Source organism: Sinocyclocheilus anshuiensis, unplaced genomic scaffold (genome assembly GCF_001515605.1).
Source record: "Sinocyclocheilus anshuiensis isolate Anshui unplaced genomic scaffold, SAMN03320099.WGS_v1.1 scaffold1316, whole genome shotgun sequence".
In the NCBI taxonomy this organism is placed as follows: Eukaryota; Metazoa; Chordata; class Actinopteri; order Cypriniformes; family Cyprinidae; genus Sinocyclocheilus; species Sinocyclocheilus anshuiensis.
In genome coordinates, this window is record NW_015542553.1 from 56,445 (window position 1) to 81,760 (window position 25,316).

Sequence of the window (25,316 nt, forward strand, 5' to 3'; positions counted from 1 at the left end):
TAAAACAAGGAAAAAACATTGGTAATGGTGTCAGTATATAAACAGAAAAAAATCCATTGTATTCAGTTAAAGTCAACAGTATTTACTTTCTAAATGCTCATGTTATTCCAAAGAAAGTTTTTTTTTTTCACTGAATATCTTTGAAATGCTTCACCATAGCCAATAAAATGGGTTATGAACATGGAAAATAAGATAAAGATATCGCTGACTCTAAACTGAAACTTCCTACTTTATTAACTTTGTAAAGTGTTAAATTAAGTGGAAAAGACAAGTCCAAAAACGCTTATAATAGCTGCATCTGGCAATATGGAGGCTGCGCCCGCGCCCTCACTCACAACTCTCTCAAGCCTCGTTCACTCCGCCAGCTTCTCGCAGCAATCATTTTCATAACAGGGACGCTAAACATTCTTGAAAACTGTCTAAACTTAATTATACATGTCATGCAGGCATTCATATGAGGAGTTTAACAGCAAATTAGTCATTCAAAGAACAAATTTTATTTTTGAACGAAAAATTTACCGAGGTCCGTACCTCGGTGGCCTTATAGCTGGTTACGGGCCTGGTTATGAACAGCAATTCAGTTCTACTTTAAAGATAATGCTTTCCTCTGAATTGCCACTTTTATTGGGGAAACTCTGAGAATCTGCTATCTGCCTTCTCAGTAAGAAAAGGTGTGCTTTTGAACTTCCTGTTGGAGAACAGTAAGAATGAGACCAGGCTTTCATGCACACACCCTTGTTTGCATCGAGGCCCTTCTACGAAGCTCTCCAGTGAGAACCAGCAGTGGGTGTGAATCTGTTCATTAGTGTGAGGATGGAGGGGGAGGATGAAGGGAAGGGGGAAAAAAACGAGAGCAGGGCAGATGAAGGAGATAGCTGAGTGGGAACAGCCGGGACGTTAAGGGACTGAGTGGATTGATGACTTACCGTTTGAAGAATCGTCCCTGATGAAATTGACTTGAGGATTTGACTGTGGACCCATAACTATTCCCGTCTGCACACATGGGATTGGATAATCTGTTTTACTTGTCACTTTGACTCGGGAAGTGTTCAGCCTGTTCTACTAGTATATTATACACCCTAATCCTCTTGATTATATCAAAAGAAACTGTGCCTTTTTAAAGGAATAGCTCATCCTAAAATGAAATTTTGTTGAAAATGTATGCATCCTTCAGGGAATCCAATATGAGTTTGTTTCTTCATCAAAACAGATTTGAAGAAATGTATCATTACATCACTTACTCAGCAATGAATCCTCTGCAGTGAATGGGTGCCATTAGAATGAGAGTCCAAACAGCTGATAAAAACATCACAATAATCCACAAGTGTGTGTTTGAAACAAATCATTAAGATGTTTTTAGCTTCAAACCTTGCTATTCAAACCTTGCGAGTCCTATATCCATAATTCTGCTTTCTCCAGTGAAAAAGTTGTCTCGCCTGAATCAGGAGAGAAATATGCACAGATCAAGCACTGTTTATGCTGGGCTCATTCATCTACAAAGGCGAATTCTTTTCCAGACCCCATTTTATCCACTACTCAATGGAGTGAATTTGAATTAGTCTCTTTACAGACATCACTCTAATATTAAAATCCACCTTTTCTCCTCATGATGTTTTGCCCTCACGATTTGTAAAAACAAATTTTTGACACTATTGGACCTGATTTAGTGAATATCATAAAGAACTGTCTTTTGAGAGGAACTGTCCTGGATCGTTTTAAACTAGCCTCTGTGTCACCGAACCCTAAGAAGCCTTCGTCCAATCCTGTAGTTTATTCAAATTTTAGACCAATCTCTAACTTGCCGTTTCTATCTAAATTTTAGAAAAAATAGTATTTACGCAGCTGCAAAATCATTTGAATAGTAACGGTATTTCTGATATTTTTCAGTCTGGTTTTAAAACTCTACACAGCACAGAGTCTGCCCTTTTGAAAGTTTTAATGATATTTTAATGTCCACTGATGCTGGTAATACTACGGCTTTAGTGCCGTTAGATCTCAGCTCTGCATTTGATTTTGTTAACCATAGTCTCGCTTGGAGCGCTGCATCGGTTTTAGAGGCACTGTACTTGAATGGTTTCGGTCCTTTCTGTCCAACAGAAGATTCTCAATACATATAGGGAAGCATTCTTCTTCTGTAGTGTGTGTTACATGTGGTGTCCCTCAGGGTTCAACTTTGGCACCGTTACTGTTTTCACTGTATATGTTAGCCATTGTTTCTATTTATGAAATTGTGTGTGTACTAGTATCATTGCTACGCCGATGATACTCAACTTTACATGCCATTTATGTGCAACGACAGGTCTGCCATAAATCAATTAACAGCCTGTCTCCAAGAATTAAAAACATGGCTAACCAATCATTTTTTGCATCTGAAGAATGATAAAACAAATTGTTTTGTTTGGGCCTACTGAGAAAACTGATCTGGGTCCTGTTGACGTAGGTTCTCTCACTCCATATCATTCTTTTGATGCCAAAGATTTGGGTTTTATTTTGGATAGTGGCCTAAAGCTGAACAAACAAATCAATTCTGTTGTCAGTTCTAGCTTTTATCACCTTCGAAGATTAGCGAAAGTTAAATCCTTCCTAAGTAGGAAGAGTTCTGAGATTGTAATGCATGCTTTTGCTTGATCATGCCTTGATTATTGCAATTCGCTGTATCATGGGCTGCCTGTCTCATCTATTCATAGACTTTAATTGGTCCAAAATGCGGCTGCCCATTTGCCTATTATCGCATTGAATTCAAAATTGTTGTTTGTATGCAAAGCGTTAAACAATCTCGCTCCTCAATACCTTTCAGAGTTGATTACTGAACACAATCCAGTCAGATTGCTCAGATCACAAACCAGTCATCTGCTACAGGTACCCAGATCTAGAGTGCAATGCAGGGGTGACAGAGCCTTTGCAGTAGCTGGCCTCAAGTTATGGAACAAATTGCCATTATCTATCAGTACAGCGACCACAGTGTCTGAGTTTTTTAAAAACCCATTTGTACTCTTGTGCTTTCAACGTCTTGTGAATGTCTATTTTAATTTTGGTGATGGATTTACACAATTTTGTACAGCACTTTGGTCAACCAAGTTTGTTTTAAATGTGCTTTATGAATAAATTAAACTTGAAACTTGAACTTAAAGTCCAAAATTGTTCTAAACATATATGTTGGTGGATTTTTATTTTGATGTGAGAGGTAAAACAGGGGATGGACTTTGTCTCTGGACGAAGCGTTATTATGGATTATGAACTCAATAGTTTAATATTAAAAGGCCTTGATGACTGTTCCTTTAAACTGAACTTAGAGCAAAACTCACTACTGCAAACAAATGAAAATATATGAGGATCCCAAATGTTGAAAATGGAACAAATGAGATGGAGACTGTGTATTGTGCCGTCGACTTGTGACATTCCGTGACAAATTAGTGGCAAGGCTGCAGGACAGTGGGAACCCTGGGGGTTTGCCCGTGAATACACAGTCAATCAATACTCGCTACTGCTTACTGACAGCACAAATGCCAGCCTTTCCTCTGAGGGAGATGAGTGCAGTGTGTGTTTGTGCTCAAGGACGAAAATGAATAAATGTCATCAGCACTGCCTACATCTATGTATTATTCAGCACTGTTTGTGTTATTTTCGCCATTCTTTGTTTTTGAGGGATGGGGGATTTAGTGTTAGGCAAGTGAAATCTTTAGAAAAAGTGTGGAAATCTTAGTCAGAGGAGTGAAAAATATTCAGAACCCTTGCATGAAAAATTCTCACATCAGACATTCCACTTATGATTAAATGTACCACAGAATGTTTTCTTAAAGGGACAGTTTACCAAAATAAGAATGTTCTGTCATCATTTACAAACTTGAATGTACAATAACCCTCCATTAATGACCCCAGATTCAATTAATGCAATATGAATTTTGAATATGTGCAGATGTGCACAGTGTTTAAGCATTTTAATGTGCAAAATTTAAATATAAGCAAATATGAATTACATTTAAGAGCTGTGGCAGAGTAAAGGTTAAACATTTACACTTCTTTTTCAAAATTTTCATTTTTGAGGGAATTATCCCTTTAAAGATTTCTCAGCTCATGCAATGCTCACATGCAACACTTGCAAACCTAATTCAAAAGGTCCTTTAGGCGGTTTCTCATTTTCTGTGCTCTTTCACAAAGACTCTCAAGGCTACATACATTTTTTTCTCTCTCTCGCACACTCACAAACACACAATATTCATCGGGTTTTTGTTTTACCCTGTCTACTCAGCCTTGCCTTCACTCCAGACATTGAACTTGGCATTGAAGTACAATGTAATACACCTCTCTCTCTTAACAATCTAATGAGATGGGTGAGGTGAAACACATTCGGTAGCCTAAGGTTAAAGTCACAAAATAATTTCTCTCCCAGTATGCCATTCTGAAGTTGTCATTGATCTAGCTGGGTCTGAGGGACGCTCAGCGTAGCTTTCTGTGAGAGTGTAATCCAAGGACAAGCACTGAAAGTTGAATAGATTCTGAAGAGCATCATTATCAACAGATGTTGGATACGCTCCTTTCAAGACGCCCATGGAAAAAGCTCTATTTGTCCCCCTTCCTTTATGTCTGGTGTGAGGACAGACATCAAATATACTTATGTAGATTTGCACCCATTTAGGAATTTGAAAAGGTTGTGGAAACAGGACAACACACTCGAGCATAACTCAACATTAGAATACACACTTTATGGCAGTTTTATTTTTTCATGAAATTATGGTGATAGATTAACATTGTATTGTATTTAATTGAACATTTTCTGCTTTGTTATTCTTGTTTGTGAGCATATTTTACACACACACACACACACAGCTGCATTTATTTAATCAAAAATACAGTAAAAACAGTAATATTGAGAAATGATATTACCATTTAAAATAATTGTTTTCTATTTTAATATATTTTGAAATGTCATTTATTCCTGTGATGGCAAAGCTGAATTTTCAAACAGTCTTCGATGTCACATGATCCTTCAGAAATCATTCTAATATGCTAATTTGGTGCTCAAGAAACATGTATTATTATCATTAATGTTGAAAACAGTCGTGCAGATTTTTTTTCAAGATTTTTTGATGAATAGAAAGAAAAACTAAATAAATAATGTAATAAATAAAACACACACACACAATATAGATATAGATATACAGTATATACACAGTATATACTGTATATACACAAACACACACATACACATACAATCTTTAAGTGTCTTTCTGGCTTTAAATGCCATAACAGATCATATTAAATATTTCAGACTATTTTTACTTTTTTTTTTTCGTGATGTGTGACGACTTTTGACATCATTCAGGTACAGTTGTGCTCACCTAGAGTGACACTGTGCTTTTTTTCTGAACACTTCTTGGGGTTTCTCATGGATTTCTCCACCTTGTCTCTTTAGACATCGACGAGTGCTCCGATGGATTTGTGGAGTGTGACAGTCGAGCCACTTGCGTCAACCTACCTGGCTGGTATCACTGCGAGTGTCGCGATGGCTACCATGACAACGGAATGTTCTCGGCCAATGGAGAGTCATGTGAAGGTAACTTGTTTCGAATGAAACAGTGCATCTTTTGAATGGAAGTCAATATAGAGAGATGTATTTTGCACTCAGCATGGTGTGTGTCAGTAGTTACGACATACACCAGCTAACTAGGTCATGCTAACCAGATAAACCGTGACTGCTTGGATTTAACAAGTTACTTACTTTGTCTTTGGTGTCTTCTTTGTTTCTGCATGGCAGACATTGATGAATGTGAGATGGGGCGGCACAGCTGTGCTAATGACACCGTGTGCTTTAACGTGGACGGAGGTTATGACTGCCGCTGCCCACATGGTAGGAACTGCACGGGCGACTGCGCCCACGATGGGAAGGTGAAACACAATGGGCAGATTTGGGTGCTGGATGACGACAGGTGCTCGGTCTGCTCTTGTCAGGTGAGCCGAAGGGGCTGATGGGAATTGTAGTCAAAAGAAAACGGGTTTTTTTTTACTCAGTCTCCATCTTTCTCTCCTGTTTTAGTCAGGGTTGGTGATGTGTAGACGGATGGTGTGTGATTGTGAGAATCCCACGGTGGATGTGTTGTGCTGTCCTGAATGCGATCCTCGCCTGAGTTCTCAGTGTTTGCATCAGAACGGTCTGCTAGCGTACAGTAATGGAGAGACCTGGGTGGAGAACTGCCAGCAGTGCCAATGCATGGTGAGTGGCAGCATGTTATGCCAACTCGATGTGGTAATACATTATGATTGCCAGTATATATTTTTAATCTGATATGTAGTATATGGTCGACATTTGAAAGAACTATTGCTAAAGAACATTAGAAAAGATTCTATTAAAACGATTATTGAAATATCTCAAACAGTGGGGCCCAAATGTCTTTTTGAGACCAATTGGAAAAATGCTTTTATTTTGCATGCATTTCTATATATTTTTTGTCATTATAAAATGTGTTAATGAACCTGATATATTATAAAACCTAATGGTTCATATAGTATGATCTATATATATATATATATATATATATATATAGTAAATGTAACTAGTAAATGTAAATGTAGTATTTTTTATATTTTTGTAATATTTTAAATGTCAAAAAAGTATTTATTAATATTTATTATTTAGGTATATGCATTTTTTAAAATATTTTAAATAATCTGTTATACATATTATGTATTTAAAAATAATAAAATAATATATTTAAACATTCTTAAATATTTTTAACATACTTTTTGTTCTACATTTTTTTTATGTAAATGTAAAAATAATTACACTAAAAATTAACATGTTCTCAGACTTTTGTATATGATTATTATTTGTGCATTATTAAATTATAATAATATTTAATAATAATAATAACACCAACAATAACTATTCGTAGTAGTAAAAAATATTTTAGAAACCATTTTTGGAAACTATTTTTGGAAGATTTTTACCATCTGTGAAATGAGAGCTCTTTAACTTATGACCACCCATATTTATATATCAACAGCTGTTCAGCTGTTCACAAGTAAATTGGCAAAAACAGCCTGATAGTCAGAGTGAGGGTTGGAAAATGGTCTGGACTCGAAGTAAATAACTGGACTCGAGGTAAAGAATATGATGCAAAAGTGTGAAATATGTCCTCTTTAGCAAACAGTAAGCATTCACAAATGCACAATGCTTAGAATAAACTCCACTGTCATTCTGTTCCCTGTGTATTAGATTTAGACTCAGAGAAACTGCTGGTCACAGTGGAACTTTCTGCAATAACTCAGTCAGGAAGTCTTGTGCCAAACCTTGAACAATGCAGTTTTCAGCCGCTCTGGTGCTTTTCCCTCATGTGTGCTCAGGTCCAGCACTGAACTTTCATCCAATAGCCATTTTTTCTTTCTTTATGCAGAACTTTTTGCACTCTGAGAAGAATTGAATTACAAAGTCCAGCTAACTCTATCTTTCTCTCTTGTGAAAATCCTTACTGCAGTATTTGCTGAACTGACAATGGGTTCAAACAGGGCTCCTAAACTTGTCAGCGGATCTTCACATGACATGCCAGGCTCCCTGCTAACATTTTCTCTGTCTGAGAGATTTTTTTTAGTTGACAGAGAATGACGTTTTTCCTCAGGTTTTAGGACTGCTAACCTTAATGAAACTTAAACTTAACGTAATGAATTCTGTTAAAGACTTCTGGACAGTTGTGGACAGTGTAACAGACGAAAGGCTTGTTTTCCATGCTAATGCTAAAGCCAGGCTCTGGATTAATTGCTCAATAACTGACTCTCAATTGAAAGCTCTTTTTAATCCCAGACAAGCATAATCTGTGTCCTTTAAACCAGTTTTGAGAAAGGAACATGATCAAACAGAGCCAGTTTTGCATGGCCATATTGAAATTTTATTAGGTTTCAGTACAGCTGCTTTTTGTTTGTCTCTTTTATGTTGTTCTTATACCGTCGGACTGTTATCACATTCTCTTTCAGTCAGCGCTTTCTTTTAGTCGTTTTCAACTCCCTTTTCTCTTCGAATCCCTTCTCATCAGTTGTTTTCCTTGTTCCCTGTGAAGTAAAAAGAGCACAGAACTTGAAAGAGAGGAAGAGACACCGAAAAAGAGAGAATGGGGCAGGAAGAATGCTTTGTATTTTAAGAATACAAAAGTGTGAGGAACAAAGAATGTTTCCGGAATGGAAAACTCCAGGAGGGAGAGAGAGACATTCAGAGAAATATCTGCATTCCCCTTGTAATCAAGGTCTACGTAACCCGCTCAGTCTGATTCAGGATGTAATCTGAAAAATATGTTGTCTTGCAGCGAAACTCAGCAATCAGTTCACCCCAAAAAATTAATCATCATGTAGTTTCAAACCTGTAACTTCCCTGAAACACAAAAGGAAAGGATTTTAATAATGCACAGATCAACTCTAAAATCACATAAAAGACAAAACCAAAAAAGGGTCATTAAGTCATTATTTACTGACCAAAACACTGAGTCAGTGAGTTGAACTCAAGAATTTGGTTAGTCCAATCTGTAACCGAATCATTTAGACCAGAACTAGATCAACAGATTCATGAAAATGATTCGACTCAGAATTATTCATCCAACAACTGAAGATCCCTACTTGATTCATGAATTCTAATAAAATTGCAGGCTGTCTTGGAAGTATGTGTTTTGTTGTTGTTTTGGTTGTTTGTTTTTTGAAAGAAATTAATACTTTTATTGAGCAAGGACGCAATAAATTAATCATAGGTGGTGACAGTAAAGACTTATAATAATAAAAGATTTACATTTCAAATAAATGCTGTTCTTTTAAACGTTCTATATTAGGGCTAATGCACATGCACATCACAGAGTAAAAAACAAGTGATGCCTCACAAAGTGAATTGACTTATATTAACTGAAAGGCGGGACTTCCAGCCGCCATATTAAGCAAATGATCTCCTCATTCTGTCCCTGGATAGACTAGACGAGTTTCTTCTCTGTCTGTCTTACTCACACATACCGTGCAGTGTTTGTTCGGACTGACCTTCACACACTTTTATGTTTGTCATTCCAAGTACATCATCACTTTATCCTTGCACCTGTGGAAAGCATCCAAAAAGGATCAAAGCTTTGATATATTTTGACACATCACCTGCAGTCTAGCAGATGTTACTCAAAGTTTTAAAGAATACTGGAGGAAACAGAACCCTGTGTGTGACTATATTAACCCAGCTCTGACCTAGGAGTGTCGTATCGATCCTTCATTACACGCTCCTCTCTGGATCAGTAAGCGCAACACAGTATTTGTGATTTGCAGCATGTTAAAGCGGAAGTGTGTAATTTATGTGCTACTAGCCTCACCGAATGGAATTGCGAAAATATTGATTCTATTCTGTATAGGACTGAAATATGTCTCTGTCTGTGTGTTTGACAGAGGGGTGAAGTGGACTGCTGGCCGATATCGTGTGCGCCGGTGGCTGACTGTGAGTTTACAGTGGTTCCAGAGGGCGAGTGCTGTCCGCGCTGCGTCACGGACCCCTGCCTGGCCGATACCATTCAGAATGACATCACCAAGACCTGCGTGGATGAATACGGGATCACTCGCTTCAGTGGCTCCGCTTGGACCAAACACGGCATGGAGTGTTCCCTCTGCCAGTGCAAGGTACTTGACACTTACATAATCATGCACGGACACACACGTTGCAAATCACAAAGATCAATCACTTTATTTGTTATTGAGTATTTAGACATAAACCCCTGTGGTTGTCATTATTTTTAAGCTGGATCCTATCACATAAAATAAACACAGCTTTCACATGCCCGCTAAGGGTTTCATGGACATCTGGCTAATTTATTTTTAAACATTTTAATACCAATTCAGTCAAAGGCAAATGCTTTTGGTGGTGCGCCCAGTCCCAGCTTTGATTTTATTGTTTTGGTGCATATAAATATTATTCATAAAACACTTACAGTGAGATCCAAAAATCTGAGACCCCATTGAATAGAGACCCCTAAGACCTAATTTAAACATGGAAATAAACAAAGGTTTAGAATTTTGAAAAATTTAAAGAAATCAAATAAACTTTATGATAAGGTATCATTAATGGACCTTTTTCACAGACTGTGTTGACACGTTTCCACGGTTATTAGCATTGTAAATCTAAAAGTTTTTTATATTTTTTATTTTAAAATTTAATATACATTTTTAACACTATATTTTGTGTTTTCTTGCCTTGGCATCAAATTACATAAAACTAAACTAGATATTTTTGGAAGCTTGTTTCCACCACAGGATTTAAAAATAAATAAAAAATTTAAAATTAATTGCGACCTTTTTTTCTCACAATTCTGCATTTACATCTCACAATTCTGAGTTTATGTCTTGCAATTCAGAATTGTAAAAAAACAAACTGTGAAAAAGGTCAAATTTGCAAGATGTTAACTCGCAATTGTGAGTTTATAACTTGCAGTTCTGAGAAGAAAAGTCAGAGTTGTCAGATGAAAAACTCCAAATTGTAAGATAAAAATTCACAATTAACTTTTTTATTTTTTAAATTCTGCAGCAGAAAAAAAACAGATGTGAACTTGGAATTGCAAGAAAGTAAGTCACAGTTTATATCTTGCAATTTTGACTTTTAATATAAACTCAGAACTGCAGGAAAAAAAGTTTGACGTATGAGATAAAAAGCCACAATTACCTTTTTTTCATTCCACTGCAGAAATGGGCTTCAATACATATTTATTTTTAGCATGTCATGATTGGGGCTTCTTAGAAAATATAAATTGTAATGAAAAAACATTTTTAATAATTGCATTTTTAGAATAAATTAATTAAATGTATTTTCACTAGTGGTCTGACATTTGGAGCCCTCTCTAAATTATGGGGTAAGTCATTAATAGACAGATAGCTAAGAAGCATGGACAATCCAGCTGAGCTCAGAGAAAACAGTCCCAGATACTGTGAGATTTCCCTGTGTGAGATGAATGAGATGAATGCAGGAATAAAGAACAGTGCTCAGGGAGAGGTGAGAATTCATCTACTTATTAAAGCACCTTATGTGACTGGCCAAGGCAACATTTGAGCCGAAAGATGAATCATGAGAGGCTGTACTGATGCTTATTCAATGCATTACACACATACAGTATGGAGATGGTTGAGTGAGTGTCAAATTGGCTGCTTTTCTTTTTTGACTAATGTCGCCTTCCTTTTCCTTCCCTCCCTCCCTTTCTTTTTCTCTACAGAATGGTCACATCTGTTGCTCGGTGGACCCTTTGTGCCTTTAGTCCTATTCAAAGGCAAAATGTCTGACTACTTCTTCTTTTCTCGCTCTCCTTTTGTCTGTTTTACTTTTCCCCCTCTTTGTCTTGGCTCTCTGTACAGTTCCATCCCCTTCAGAAGATCATTTTATACCAAATCCTCACATGTATTTTAACATAAACAATGTACAGATAGCTAAGTCACTCATAACAAAAGATAAAGTAACTATCAGAAAACCGAATCGTTTTAGCTTTGAACAGTGTTTCAGATTTGCTTGATGCATTTGATAAGATGTTTATTTGTCGTTTATCAATTTTCATCGGAAACCATGACGCAATATTCAGATAAAGAGGTCAAGTTTCGAAAATTCCATTCAATTTTCAGGTTTCAATATCAAAACTATATTGAAAAATAAAGGTTAACAGTGTTTTGTGCTTGATGGGTTCAACAGACTGCAGACATGGTCAAATCCTTTGTAATTGACCTACAGGTATTATTACCAGTGTTTACTTTTTTCAGTATTAATGGTTGTTCCGCTCCCTCCCTGGGAAAATATGATCTTGATGTTGTGAATAGTTAATTTAATGTTTGTTTCTCACGTCTTTTGAATTCTGTCTTTACTTTGATGTTTTATGTTGCACCTTCTGTCAAATTGATGTTTTGTTTCCTTCAATGGCTCGGTGCACTATTGTGACATGGTGAAATAAAAGGTTTCCATTGAAAAATATGCAGATGCATTGTTGTTCTTTTTTATTAATTTAACTCAAAACAATCTAACAAATCTCACATGCTGAATTCCATCTGAAACATTTTTGTTGCCAATTACTAATTATTTTATTTCTTTTTTTTTATTTAGCTGTGTATCAGATAATGTTAGTATGTATAAATTCATTAAATTTATTCATGTTTTACACATTAGACTTTCAATATAATTTGTATATTTTTTTGGATGTTTGATGCATATCAAGTTGAAGTTGTTTTTAATAAGTAATAAGGTTTGTAAAAGTCAAAAAGTATGAATTATATAAATTGCAGTTTGCAATCTATTGTACTTTCAAGATGTGAGTTTTATTATATTTTGATTGACAAACATTTTCCTTTGGAATAATATGCACAGATGAATCTTTCACAGACTTTGATTTAATCTTGACTGTAAGTATATATTTTGAGAGGCTTTGGGATCTTTGAGGCCACTGAGGGTTTGAAATAGACAATGGAACAGAATTATTTTATTTTCAACATCATTATTTTGTCCACTTGTTTCCATTCTTGTTGATTCATTGTCATCCTCCATGTATCTTTTCCATTTCATGTCTCTTTTTAATACAACTGTCTGTCTCTTTTCATCAATTTGGTGTCTGGATTCTTCTCATGCAGGGTGAACTTGGATTTATTTCAGTGCCAGTAATCCTGTTCAATTACACTTGGTTTGAATAGTTGGTTGATAGTGGCTGGTTATGTTTTCCCGGCCTCTGCAGCCTCTCTCGTCTCTTTCTTTCACACGCACACACAGTTTTCCCGATGCAGGAGATTACTGCAGTGTGATGGCTCTCATTTCCGTGATTTTACTGATCCCACAGATTAGGGACCATACTGCAGATCGGATGTCACTGTGCCAGCCCTCGCCTTATGAGAGCTTCGCCATGTGCCAACCTTTGTCTGACCTATAGTGTATGCTTGTATGTGTGGACATATGGGTGTGGGTTTGTCTCTGTGTTTTCTCTTGATGGAATATATGTCTAATGTGAGTACTAGCTATTTATTGAATCAGCATATAGGTACTTGGCATGAAATACTTTTGGAATATTGATGTATTGCAGTGTCACATGATAAACTCCATCTAATACCATTTTTAATGGCATTTACTATGTATTGTATTTATTTTAAGTGTTGTTTGAATTTTTTTATTATTTTAAAAATTAAATTTCAATGAATTATTTTGCAATATTGATTTGTATGACCACATTAGTAATAATAATAATAATTATCACCATAATCACCATGCTGATTACAATTTTTATAGCCATGCTTATTATTCTCTGTTATTATATTATATTATTATATGTTATTATCTTCTTTCTCTCTTTCACACCAAGTGCTTGTTTTTTTTATCTCTTGTCCTTTTCAGCACAGTGTGGGTCCCTGCCAAAACTAACTGGCAATGTCTCTTTCCCCGTTCTGTTGGACACTTTGGCTCTATATTTGCCGGCCTCTGCCGGCTAATTGAGAGCCAAGAGTCTGACTAGTGCTTCCTCATGCCTGTGAAGAGCAAAGAGGAAGGGGGGGGGGTGGGGGGGAGACCAAGTGACCAAGTGTCCCGGCATGTTGTCTGGTTATCCAGCTGGCTCTGAAAAGCCTGTAGCAGAGAAGAGCCCCACACTTGAGCGGAAATATCAGCACCACGGAGAGCTCCTCTGAGAGCTTCTCTTACATCAGTGCTGGTGGAACAGGCTGCCAGGAAATCTGACTCTTAAAGAGGATAGAGCATCTCTTTATGAGTGTTTGACTTAGTTTTACAGGCTTGAAGGGATACTTCACCCCAAAATGAACATTCAGGCGCCATTTACTCACCTTCATGTTGTTCCAAACCTCTACTGTAGCCTATCACTTTCTTTCTGACATGGAAACCAAAAGAAATTATGCTAGTCAATCTTTTTTATGCAGTTACAATGAGTGGAGACGGAAGCTTACAAGCTTCACGAAGGCTGTAAATCACCATAAAAGCACCATAAAAGTTACCCATATGAAGCCATGTGATAGTTTGTATGAACAGACTGGTATTGGGACATTGCCAAGGCAACAAACTGCTGAAGGGGTAAAAAGGAATAACTGGATTTTTAGTTGTTTTAACTTATTTTAATTATGTGTTATCGTATTTTAACTGATTTAAAATGATTTTGAGGCTCCTTTGTATGTCTGCAAAGCCCTGATTGGGAACTTCTGCTGTACAGAAATACAACAAAAGACATCAAAGGAAATAACTGTCGACTGTCTGACTTCTACAGTTTGTGTATACCATATAGCATGTTAAAATTATTACTTTTCGTGTTATACAGTTTTATTTTTTTTAACCATTTTAATTATGATCAAAGAAATTATCATAAAGTATCAACCTATTACTTCAATGCAAAGTATATTTTTAGAGCTATTAAAGTGATGCTGGAGTTTCCTCAAACCCTGAACATGAGAGTTATGCTAATTTTCCATAATATGTGTACGTTTCCTAATATATTAACTGTTACTGACAGGAGGAAATGTTCAGTGAGGTTAGCGAAGGGTGTGATGTTCTGACCAGTCGTATCCAGTTCAGCAAGACAGCACTTTAGAGAGGAGCAGACATATTAAAAACCTCTGATCCGCCAGAAGAAAAGGAATCATGTTACCTTTGATCTTCACTGAATGAAGGAAGTCGCGGTGTGAAACCTCCATCTTGCTCTCTTTCCCTCTCCCTTGCTCTCCTTCAATCCCACCTTTTCAATTCCCTCCAGTCAATAGAAATTAAGAAGATCTGTTGTGAAATCCTTTTTTCTCTCTGCCATATTACTTTTATAGACATATAGAAGCAGCTTGAATGATCTAATTTCACTGCATGGAAAGTTTAGTTTCCTTTTTTACATCATATTTATTCACGCTTTAATAGTTACACTGTTACCAGCAGCACTACGGCTGCCGTTTAAAGTCATTTTGAACCAATCTGAAGTCAGATGAATCATTTCGATGGTGGAGAACCTCTATTTTGGTATGATTTTACTCTGACATAAAACCACCTAAGCACTCAGTGTGTGAAAAGCATGAATACTGAAGTATGGCAGAAGGGGGATTGGTTATGCTGTATTGAAGGTTCAGCGGTTCTACGGCCAGGGCTTTTCCTTTGATGTCTGTGCCATCGAGCATGTTCATGCAGTAATGAACACTCTTGAAAAGCATGAATATTTTGAGCTGCCACTTTTTATTTTATTATTTTTCTCTAATAAAGCTCGGCGATACACTCAAGGGACTTAATGTAGAGTTTAAAAGCAGTCCTAGTCCTGCTACGAGTCTCTTTTCATATGCTTCGCAAAAGAGATTCATTTTCGATTTATGGCTTGAATAATTTAGGCCTAATAGACTTCATCATTTATAGTTTTGTATGCTGTAGAACAAGATAGTTTCCAATTACAGGACTATAATGGGAGATGATGTAGGGGGTGAGATTCTAACACAACCCTAGCAGATGTAAACCTGAATATTTTCACTCCCAATTATGATTATTAATAAGGCTTAATAATCATTATCACCTCTCACCCATGGGTGTCATCACGTGGAGAATGTGATGGGGGAGAGGAGGGGGGTCCCATGGTATTCTCAAAGACACAGATGTACAGTACATGCCTCTTGTACACACATATAGAAACAGATGTTATGTTAAACAGGCTGACCAGTAGCTGTTATGCTGGCATTGTTCTATATTGTTCTGGGAAAGAGAGAAACAAAGATGATGAAAAAACACTTAGCTATTCTCTACAGCAGTGGAATATAAAATCAGTGAAGTTGGTGGTAAACTGTGATATTTAAACTGTGACATAATTGATCATTAGAATGACTTCTGACGGATCATGTGACTGGAATAATGACTGCTGAAAATGTAGCATGCAGAAAATTGCCATCACAGGAATAAATTACATTTTAAAATATATTAAAATAGAAAACAGTTATTTTAAATTGTAATTATATTTTACCGTTTTGACTATTTTTGATCAAATAAATGTAGCCTTGGTGAACATTAGAAATCTTAAAAATCTTACCGACCACACTTGCAGTACCTGTATTTTAGCTCAGATGTGTTTGAGAATCAAAGAGGTTTTAGTTTGGATTATTTTGCTGTTTAGAGACAGAATCTATGTTAGCATGTGTGTCTTATTAGCTGAAAACAAACCTCTTTTGAAATGTAGATTTATTCCAGTTTCTTGTTGGCAGTGTGCTGCACATTGATTTATTTTATGCAGTATCTGTCATGTTTAAAAAAGTAGGACATTAACTATTACTGACAGTTCGTAGAAAGACACTGTCATATTACAGATAGTAATGACTACCAAGACTGTATCATAATCTGTCAGTCGGCCTTGATAGTTCAGGACTCCAGGGACGAGACTCCAGTCAAGAAAAGGAGGTTTCAGAGTAATTATATTTTAAAACCTTATTCACGTGGGATATACACAAATGTATGATTGCAGTCTTTAAATTTAAGCTTGCCAAGAAATTCAATGTAAAATTGACCTAGTCATTCATCTTTAGCATTAGCGTGATAATGCTAATCTGCCAGTGCGGTAAGACAAATACACTTGTGTGAATCATGGAGATTGAATATCTTGTGCAGTGTTTCTTCTTTAGTCTTTAAACTCAAGCTTAGAAATTCAATGTAAAAGTGACCACGTCACTAGCATTAGCATGCTAGCGCCAACTAGAATCAAGCATTTTTCAGCCAGTGTGAGGTCTTGTGTTCTCTGTAACCTATATTCATAAATAACCTGCTTTATCTACAAATAATAAATAAACCGTTCGGCAGAAACCTGCTTGAACATCAAGGAAACCGTGAGCCATTAACGCAGCCCTGCATTTTTCATCTGTTTGAAATGTCAATAAACCCTGAGAACAAAGATGATTCAGCACCAAATGTTTATTTTCCCCCCAAGGACAAAATGGAGCCTGAGTGCGTGTGTGTGTGTGTGCGTGAGGAAAGTGAAATTCCTCACAAAAAGGCTACTTTTGAATAATTTGTGCTTAAAAAGCCTTCTTGTAATATCAGCAGGATTCGGCATTCTGTTCTGCCCTTACATGCATTCTCTCTCCGCCCGCTGAATGCTAATGCAGGTGTTACACTGAGCTGTCAGGCCGCTCTCTCCTGCCGGCTATCAGATAGCTGCAAGACTGCAGTGTAAGGTCTTGACAGACGGCTGCTCACTCTCTCTCTCTCTCTCTCTCTCTCTCTCTCGCTCTCTCTCTTTCTGTTGAAGGAAGCAGAAAGGGTGTTTTAAAGGACACTGTCAGAGCACTTTCAAACTCAGTCTTATCATTATTCTCCAAGCCCCATCTCTCCATTCTACTTCCTTTATCACAAACTCGTTTCCCCCCCGCCCCCCTCCTTCCCCTTCAAGTTCCATCCAACTTCTTCTCTCTGACCTTAAAGCATCTCATGCACTCATGCCATTCGTTTCTCCATCTTGTATTCTTCTTTATCTGTTGTCTCTGAATGGCTTGTTGCTTTCTATTGACTGAACACTCACAGCACTTCTGATGGAGCTTTTTCTTAGTCACATTGTACACGTAACATTAAGATTGCAGGTGTAAACGGGGCCCGAAACGTTTTGTGTGCATTGTTCTTGTAGTGTAAATGCTTATCTACTGTCAATCAAGTACTGCTTTAAAATAATGTTTTTTACTGCTTTTTATACAATATGTGTCTTTAATAGAATAGTTCATTCAAAAATTCAAATTTGCTGAACATTTACTCACCCATTCACTGCAGATGATTCATTTGTGAGCAAGTGATAAAATGCAAACTTTTCCCAAATCTGATGAAGAAACAAACTGATCTTCCTTTTGAATGGCCTTAGAGTGAGTAAATTTGCAAGACAATTTACTATCTAACATATCTATTAAAGATATGTTCTCTGAAAATAGGCCTTAGTATTTTATACTTTTTTATTTATTTATTTTTTTCAACAATTTTTATTGGAAAACAAGTTTAAAAAAGAGAGAATAATTTAAAACTCATTAAAAAGTAATTTCTTCCACACTGACCTCCATTCAAACTGAACAGCTTCTGCTGTCTGTCTGTCTGTCTGTCTGTCTGTCTTTAAATCAGTGTGAAGGAGTAAGATCATATTTAGCACAGTCCTAGCAACCATTAGGATGTTACCGGTTGTAAAGGATATGCAATATTAATGACCTTATGTCTGGGTGCCATCTAAGAATCAAATACCTATCCATGTTTTCACTGACGGACAGATGGCTATACAGAACAAAAATCGATCCAAGCGCACTCCTCTGTGTGGTCCAAAACAACCCCATTTAACATAAATTGCTTGTTGAACACAAGGGCCGATCTTTTTCTAGAGTCTTTGCATGACTGACAACAGAAGCAGCATCTTGAGAGAAAAGAGAGATGAGTACCAGGATGGAAAAAAAAGAAAATGAGTGGGAGAAAGTGTCACAGAGTGGACGTGTGAATGAGTGAATGATGAGGGATTCAGTCCACTCACACAGTCTGTTTGAACATCATCCATGTCTGTTATGTAATAACTGTTTGTCCAAACAAAAAGTGATCCATTTTCATTGCTGTTGTCATATTTCAAAATTAAAATTTATGCGATATATTCAAGAACATTCTGGAAAGTTTATTTATTTGTTTGTTTGTTTTACATTAAATTTTATTGTAGCCTATCTAAAACATATGTTTTTATGTAAATAATTTATAGAAGAAGCAAGGTATGCACTTAATAGATAAAAAAATGTCTATTTTCATTTAATTTTTTGGGTGAACTATTTCTTAATTTACTAATTTAAGAAAATCAACTTGTATGAGTGCATTCAAAACTCCTGATCCCTCAATCCACTGCCTACATTTTGAAAGCTGATACAATCCTAGTGTTTTAATCATATCTACAGTAATCCTTGAATAAAACGCACAGTATTCATTGTTTTGTCTGCTAAACCCTTAAAGATACATATTGATCATTAATGGTTAGTGAAAGTTGTTTTAGCCTTCCCCTGATTGTTTGCAGTCCTTCTGTTTACAGTGTGAGTACAAGTCATTTGTGTGTTAGAAATACGACCATAGAACCTATTTGAGTATACTTTACCCTCGAGTCTTGAGTATTAACTGCTTTATATCAAGAAAAGCTAATTAGTAACATCTACACCTTCCAGTCCTTTATTCAAGGCTGTATTTCAGTAATAAGCATGTATCATTGATTAGTAGGTGGGCTTGTGTTGGCTGTATTTGGGCCGCACTGAGATCTCTGCTCAGTAATCTTAGTGATGTGACCAGTGAATCTGGGTCAGTTGCTTTCCCTTGAGTGAATCTCGACTAGACCATATTGTCGATGGATGAAGAGCCAAAGCTCTAGAAACTGGAACACAGTTGATAAGTGCATGTACATTTGTGTATGTGTGTAGAATTTGGGTCTGGCTTCAGTGTTAAAGGTCAGAGGGAATTTGCACCTGGAGCAACTCTGAAGTTATTTAAGGTCACGAACACAGTGTAAAGTTTCGGGAGTAACAACCACCATCAACAGAGCTGTCGTGTTTTGTTTGTTTGGGTTGCATAGCAGACCGTGCTCTTGAAGGTTTGCCATTTCCACATAAGCAACACGTATTATGGACTTGTTCTTATTTATTTATTTTGTCTTTTCCTAGCAAGATCTGTCAACAATAATTAGTCAAAATGTACTCTGTCATTTCTTGGACCACACACATTTTACAGAATAGGCACAACTCTGCTACGCATTTAAATATGTCATTAAAAACTAGTTGTCCAGTTCGGTTCCGTACACACTGCGTAGAATTTTTGTAAATGTGGTTGTCGCTACCTGAGTTTTCCAGGAGTCGGTTTGGTTGTAGAATGCGGTTATCACTCCTTTAAATTACTGAACTGTTACATAAAAACCATGAATGAAAATTGTCTGCAGGCTTTGGTATCAGAACATCTGTACATCCAAAAGTAATGATTTGTCTGGTTTAATATGCATTTGTTAAATCTCAATTCTACAATATGCAAGTTTATAATATGGTGAATATATATTGCTCATCTGGATCTTTGTGGCCTACACACCTATTAACCTTGTTTTAACTCCTTTTAATGTGTGGTGAGTTTCAATTAAAACCACACAGCATGAAGAAACACGACTTCAAAGTTTAATAGTAATTTATTCTAACTTCTGTTACATTGAGTCATCTTTCCCTGCCGCTCTCATGCCCACATATTGCCTCTGTACATATATACAACATATATTTACCACTCAGGTTAAGCTGAGCTCACGGTTCAGTGAGATAGATCATTTACATCTTGTTCGGTGGACCTGTGTAGGTGTAGGTAATGTACAAACCGCCACTGAATACTGTGCAAATTATTGCCACGTCATTCCCCTCAAACACAACAGTAATACTGTTCACTCAGTATCAGCCGTAACGAGAACTAAATGATCGACTCCAGATACAAATTCACTCCAGCCTGATTCTCAACGCCTTGTTACTTTATTGCATATCAAAAATGGCAAAACACTGTGAGCTAACTTCAACCCACACATATATCACATGCCTCTCGCCAGGCCTGCACTGCCTGTTCCTCACAGATTGAAACAATTTTTCTCTCCCATTCTCTATATCTCCTCACTCGTGATCACAAATTGAGGCAGGAAAGGCAGGATGAGAGAGGAAGGCAGAAAGAGAGAGGGGAAAAAATGAAAAGCCACTCACTGCTGGACCTCCTAAATATTTATTTTTGTTAAATCGTTTTCGGCTGACTCGCTGCAGGAAATATTCTCCTCTCCACTTGCTTCCTACACAGCTCATTAGACCTGAAGATCCCCATCGTCCGTCAAACCCACAGTAGCCCGGGAACCTCTCGTGTCCTGAACCTGTGCCTCATCCACCTCCAGAGAGAAGAGGCCACCTTTGTGTTATCTCTCGAGTGCAGGGGCTTGTTACAATTGCAGTTCAGTATTAGGGTTTATATCCAAAAATCCATTTAAATCACGTTAATGCACTTTTTATAGCTGGTCCAAATGAATTTCTGTCACTTAAAAACTATAGAGGCAGTGTTTGTTTAGTCGTGCTTCTACAATTTAAATGTGTGAACAGTCTTATTGTCACGGAAACGGGTGTGTGGAGGCAGGCAGGACGACGAGGACGACACGGATTCCAATAATGACATTTATTGTAGACACAACAAGGCAGGTTCAGGTAGGTGAGACACACACTCGGGGTAACATTAACAATAACCGACACCAATGCTCAGACAGACAGGAACTAATATGGGGTGAATAATTAGAGGCAGACAGGTGAGCACAATGACGGTGATTAACTAATGATTAGACGGGCTAAACCAACACAAAGGGAAGAAACCACAACAAACAGTCCACAGGGGCGTTACACTTATGGGAAATTTAATTGTGTTAGTCTAGAGACATGTCTATTATAGACATAGTCTCGTGTTATTCTAGATAAAAATTGCCCAGTTGTCTAAAGTTGTGTGAGGAAAATAGTTTCTAGGTGGCATTTAGGGGTGGGTAGATAAAGTAGCGTAAAATATTATTATTATTATTATTATTCCTTTCATTTATTAAATAATAAAATTTAATATATACTTTATCTGTATAAAATAAATATATAGTAATAAATATATAAATAACATCAAATGATAAAATATATATTTTATACACATTTAAAATATATGGATATTTTATATTTCAAATAAATTTAAATTTAAAAACAAAATAATGACTATGTAATGGCTGTACCAAAACGAGTAAAGTGTTTAAAAATATGAAAAATATGCTATTGCATGCTATATAATTATATTATTTTATTGTAATAAATAACATTTTTAATAAAATAGATCAAATAGATATGTAATGTAACAATAAAATATTTAAAGATAAACATAAAATAATAAAATACATGTAAATTTCATACGTATAAAAATAAAGAATATTAAATTAAATTAAATCGGCTGCATGTAATAGTTCCAAAAGTGTAGTAAAATGGGGTAAAATGTAAAAGCTAGTAAAATATGCATATAAACCACTGAAGCCGAGACAGGGATCACATTTGCTCTCTCATGCTGATTCAAAAAATTGAAAATCATTAGGTCAGTCATGTTTCATTTGTTCCTCTTGTGTGCTTTATTCATGTATGCTAAAATTTGAAACAGGCAGAATGTAGGACACCTGTCAGAGCCAGTGTGGCCATCAAACCCCAGGTCTTCTCCTGCTACTGTGGGTTCATCTTTGAACTCCCTCTGAGACTCATTAGCCATTTTAGTTCGCTAGTGCTAATTATGAGTTTGTGAGGGTAGCAGCATTTGCCAAAAACATACTGGACGCTCCTGCTAGGCTCTTGCCTTTCCCTCAGAGCGACCCACATTCATACAGTCACATCAGCACACTCATGAATATATACAAAAAACCTCAAAAACCACATTCAGCCCATGTGGTGCGCATCTGTTCGGCAGCACACACCTGGAGAGAGACCCCTGCAGCCGTCTGACGCAGAGGTAAAGATGTAAGATTATGGATTCTTACTTTTTCAAACAGACTTTAGAAAGTCTTTTCTCAAGACTCATATAAAACAAGCAAAGAAAATATTAAAAGTATGAAGTTTCTCAGTGAATTTTTTCACTGTGGTTTGAGATTTATATTTGATCTTACAAATGCTCTTTGCGCTCCAGTTTGCCTTCAGCAATGAATATTAATTTAGGAATCTGCAATTCCTTTGTGTTCCAATAATTGTTGGCATGGCTCACTTTTAAGTGATCAAATGGACTCAGGTGTTCTGGATCCACCAGCTGCACCTCTGGACCCCCATAAGGCATCATTATCATACTAAAGCAATGAGAGACTATCAGATTCAGCCATTCGGTCTCCACTGAGAGGCCATGAACAGCATGGCGCCCCCTACAACCATTCATCATTAAATTACTGTCTGCTCCAGCGTCCTCCAATCACCAAACCCCCTCAGGCTTAAAAAGTACCATGTCCAAAAGGACAAATCACAAATAAGGTCATATTTCCTCTTGAGAGCCTCACATGTTCTGTTACTGATATTGATTTTGTGACAAAGCCAAAGGTTATTTGCGAAATATGCAAATATACTATCTTATATGCATTTGTTAAACATTATCCTATCCTTTTGTATAGAATTTTTGTAAAGATGTCAAAACAAAAAAATTAATCTGTGCAGTAATTAAGACTTTTTTTAGGCAATATAACACTTTTTTTTTCTTAGTTCAGCCAACACACATAATTTTTTCTTATTATACAAAAAATATATAAATATTTAATATTTTTGTAATATTTAATATAGATGATATTACATTTTGTTGATTTATATTTAAAACAAGAAAAAAACTATTTGCCAGTGGTATAAGAAAATTAAATGTCTTTCAAGATATATACTCTAAAGCCATGTCATAAACTATTATGTGATTTTTGCTCCTCAAGTTAGTTAGTTATTTTAAACATGCAGATATTTTATTGAAAAATGCCAAAAATACTGATTAAGAAACTGTTTGTAGTGCAACGCCAAAGTCATTTATTTTATTTTATTTATTTTATTGCCCTTAAAAACTGACCTCTGAAGTCTGTCTGGTGCTTCTGTTCTTACTATGCATGGCCAGCAGATTACATTCATTTATTTACCAAATCCCTGCTCAGTATGTCCCACCAGCTCTGACTGAAGAGCATCAAGCGGTCACGAACAGCAATCATCTTCATCAATTAAACAGCTCCTCTTTGCATCATTCCTGAGAGAGGCAAAATCTTAATATTCCCCTCAGCAAACCAGCGCACAGCTCTGACTAGCTTGTAGAAATGTCATTAGCAAGCTGTGGGGGTCACGTTCCCAGCCCTCTAATTGTTTTTCAGTGGGCTGCTCTCCTACACACTACAGCAGCATGAAAAGGTGTCCGTTCACATGATAACCAGACCCCCTGGGCTCTTCATTAGACCTCAGTTTCCGGACAGACTGTGTGTGAGGGCCAGGGTTTGAATACGTAATGAGCCTTTTGCGCAGATCAGGAATGAGCCGAGCTGACTGGATGGCATGAACGGAAGTGTAGAATCCTTTGCATTGGCTAAAATGCAAGAATTGTGGCCATATATGTTTAATATGATGCTTAGAAGAATTGTAGAATTGCGTGTTTGATATGTGCCTTTGAAAAGAACCAAAAATAGTAAACCAAAATGAGAGGCTACTTAATTTAATTCAAAAATTCGAAAAGCTTAATTCAAAAAGTGAGAATTTTAATGTTAATACCTTAAATTTTAATATGATAACGATAAAGCTAGTTTTATCAATATAAATATAGTTTTTTCTCTTATTATATTAAAATATTAGAATTAATCTTTAATTTACAAATTATACTACATTTTGTTTATTTATGCTTAAATCTCATTCAAGATATACTCTATAAAACCATGCCCTAAATTCCTGCAATATTTGCTTCTCAAGTAAATAATTTTAAATATATATATATATTCAGATATTTTTATTGGGAAAAAGACTGGTTAAGAAACTGTTTATAGTGTAAGGCAATATTTTATTTTATTATTTTACTTTACTGTATTTTTTTTTATTTTTTCTATGCAAAACATTAACTGTTCAGAATGTGTGTACTCAAAACATTTGGTACAATTTTATAATTTGGGTGCTTTTCCAGTCCTGGAAAACTGACCACTGAAGTCTACTATGGGTCCCTTTGGCTTATATGGTATTTTTGTCCATACTATGGAGGTCAGTGGGACCCAGAACCATTTGATTACCAACATTCTTCAAAATATCATGTTCCACAGAAAATGAGAAAGTCATACAGTTTGTGCTGTGGATGTAAATAACACCTCAAATGCTGTCAGATTTTGCCTGGTGGACAATACAATGGCGGGAAAATCCCCTAGACTCGAGCCATAGAGAATTTGCTGCTTAATTACAGAACCATTATATGCCAATTCATGTTTTCTAACCCATTATTAGGTGTAATATTAGCATAAAAAGCAGCAAGGTTGATCACCATTCACAGTGAATTTGGAGAAAGAGTGAATGGAGTCAACAGGAGGGAGGATGGAGAATGGAAGACAATGAAAGGGAGGAGAGGAATGGCGAAGTGAACTAGCTGCGTGCTGTAATCCGGCTAAGCAGGTGTTTCTAATGGCCCTCTCAGTGCAAGACATTTACCGCCTCAAAATCCCCCTTACAATAGATCATTCTAAATAAATCCCTCTGCAGCACTCCCCAACATACACACACACACTGCGCTCTACCAGTGCTTGATAAATGGCAGTGTGTAAACTGAGGTGATGTTAATTGAATCTGTGAGAGTTATTCAAGCTGAGAGAAGCATTTCC

At 36.5% G+C, this 25,316-nt stretch overlaps 1 protein-coding gene across 2 annotated transcripts in view; it reads left to right on the top strand.

The window, feature by feature from the left end:
• The window catches only part of LOC107694255 (protein kinase C-binding protein NELL2-like), a 43,247-nt gene extending 31,310 nt beyond the window's left edge, over nucleotides 1-11,937 (top strand). For both annotated transcript variants that reach the window (XM_016493893.1, XM_016493894.1), the window contains exons 16-20: nucleotides 5,414-5,554; nucleotides 5,756-5,949; nucleotides 6,035-6,211; nucleotides 9,394-9,621; nucleotides 11,202-11,937. In XM_016493893.1, the coding sequence (XP_016349379.1) occupies nucleotides 5,414-5,554; nucleotides 5,756-5,949; nucleotides 6,035-6,211; nucleotides 9,394-9,621; nucleotides 11,202-11,243 (782 nt within the window). In that variant the 3' untranslated portion in view covers nucleotides 11,244-11,937. The remainder of the gene's footprint in view (nucleotides 1-5,413; nucleotides 5,555-5,755; nucleotides 5,950-6,034; nucleotides 6,212-9,393; nucleotides 9,622-11,201) is intronic.
• Nucleotides 11,938-25,316: the final 13,379 nt, after the last annotated feature.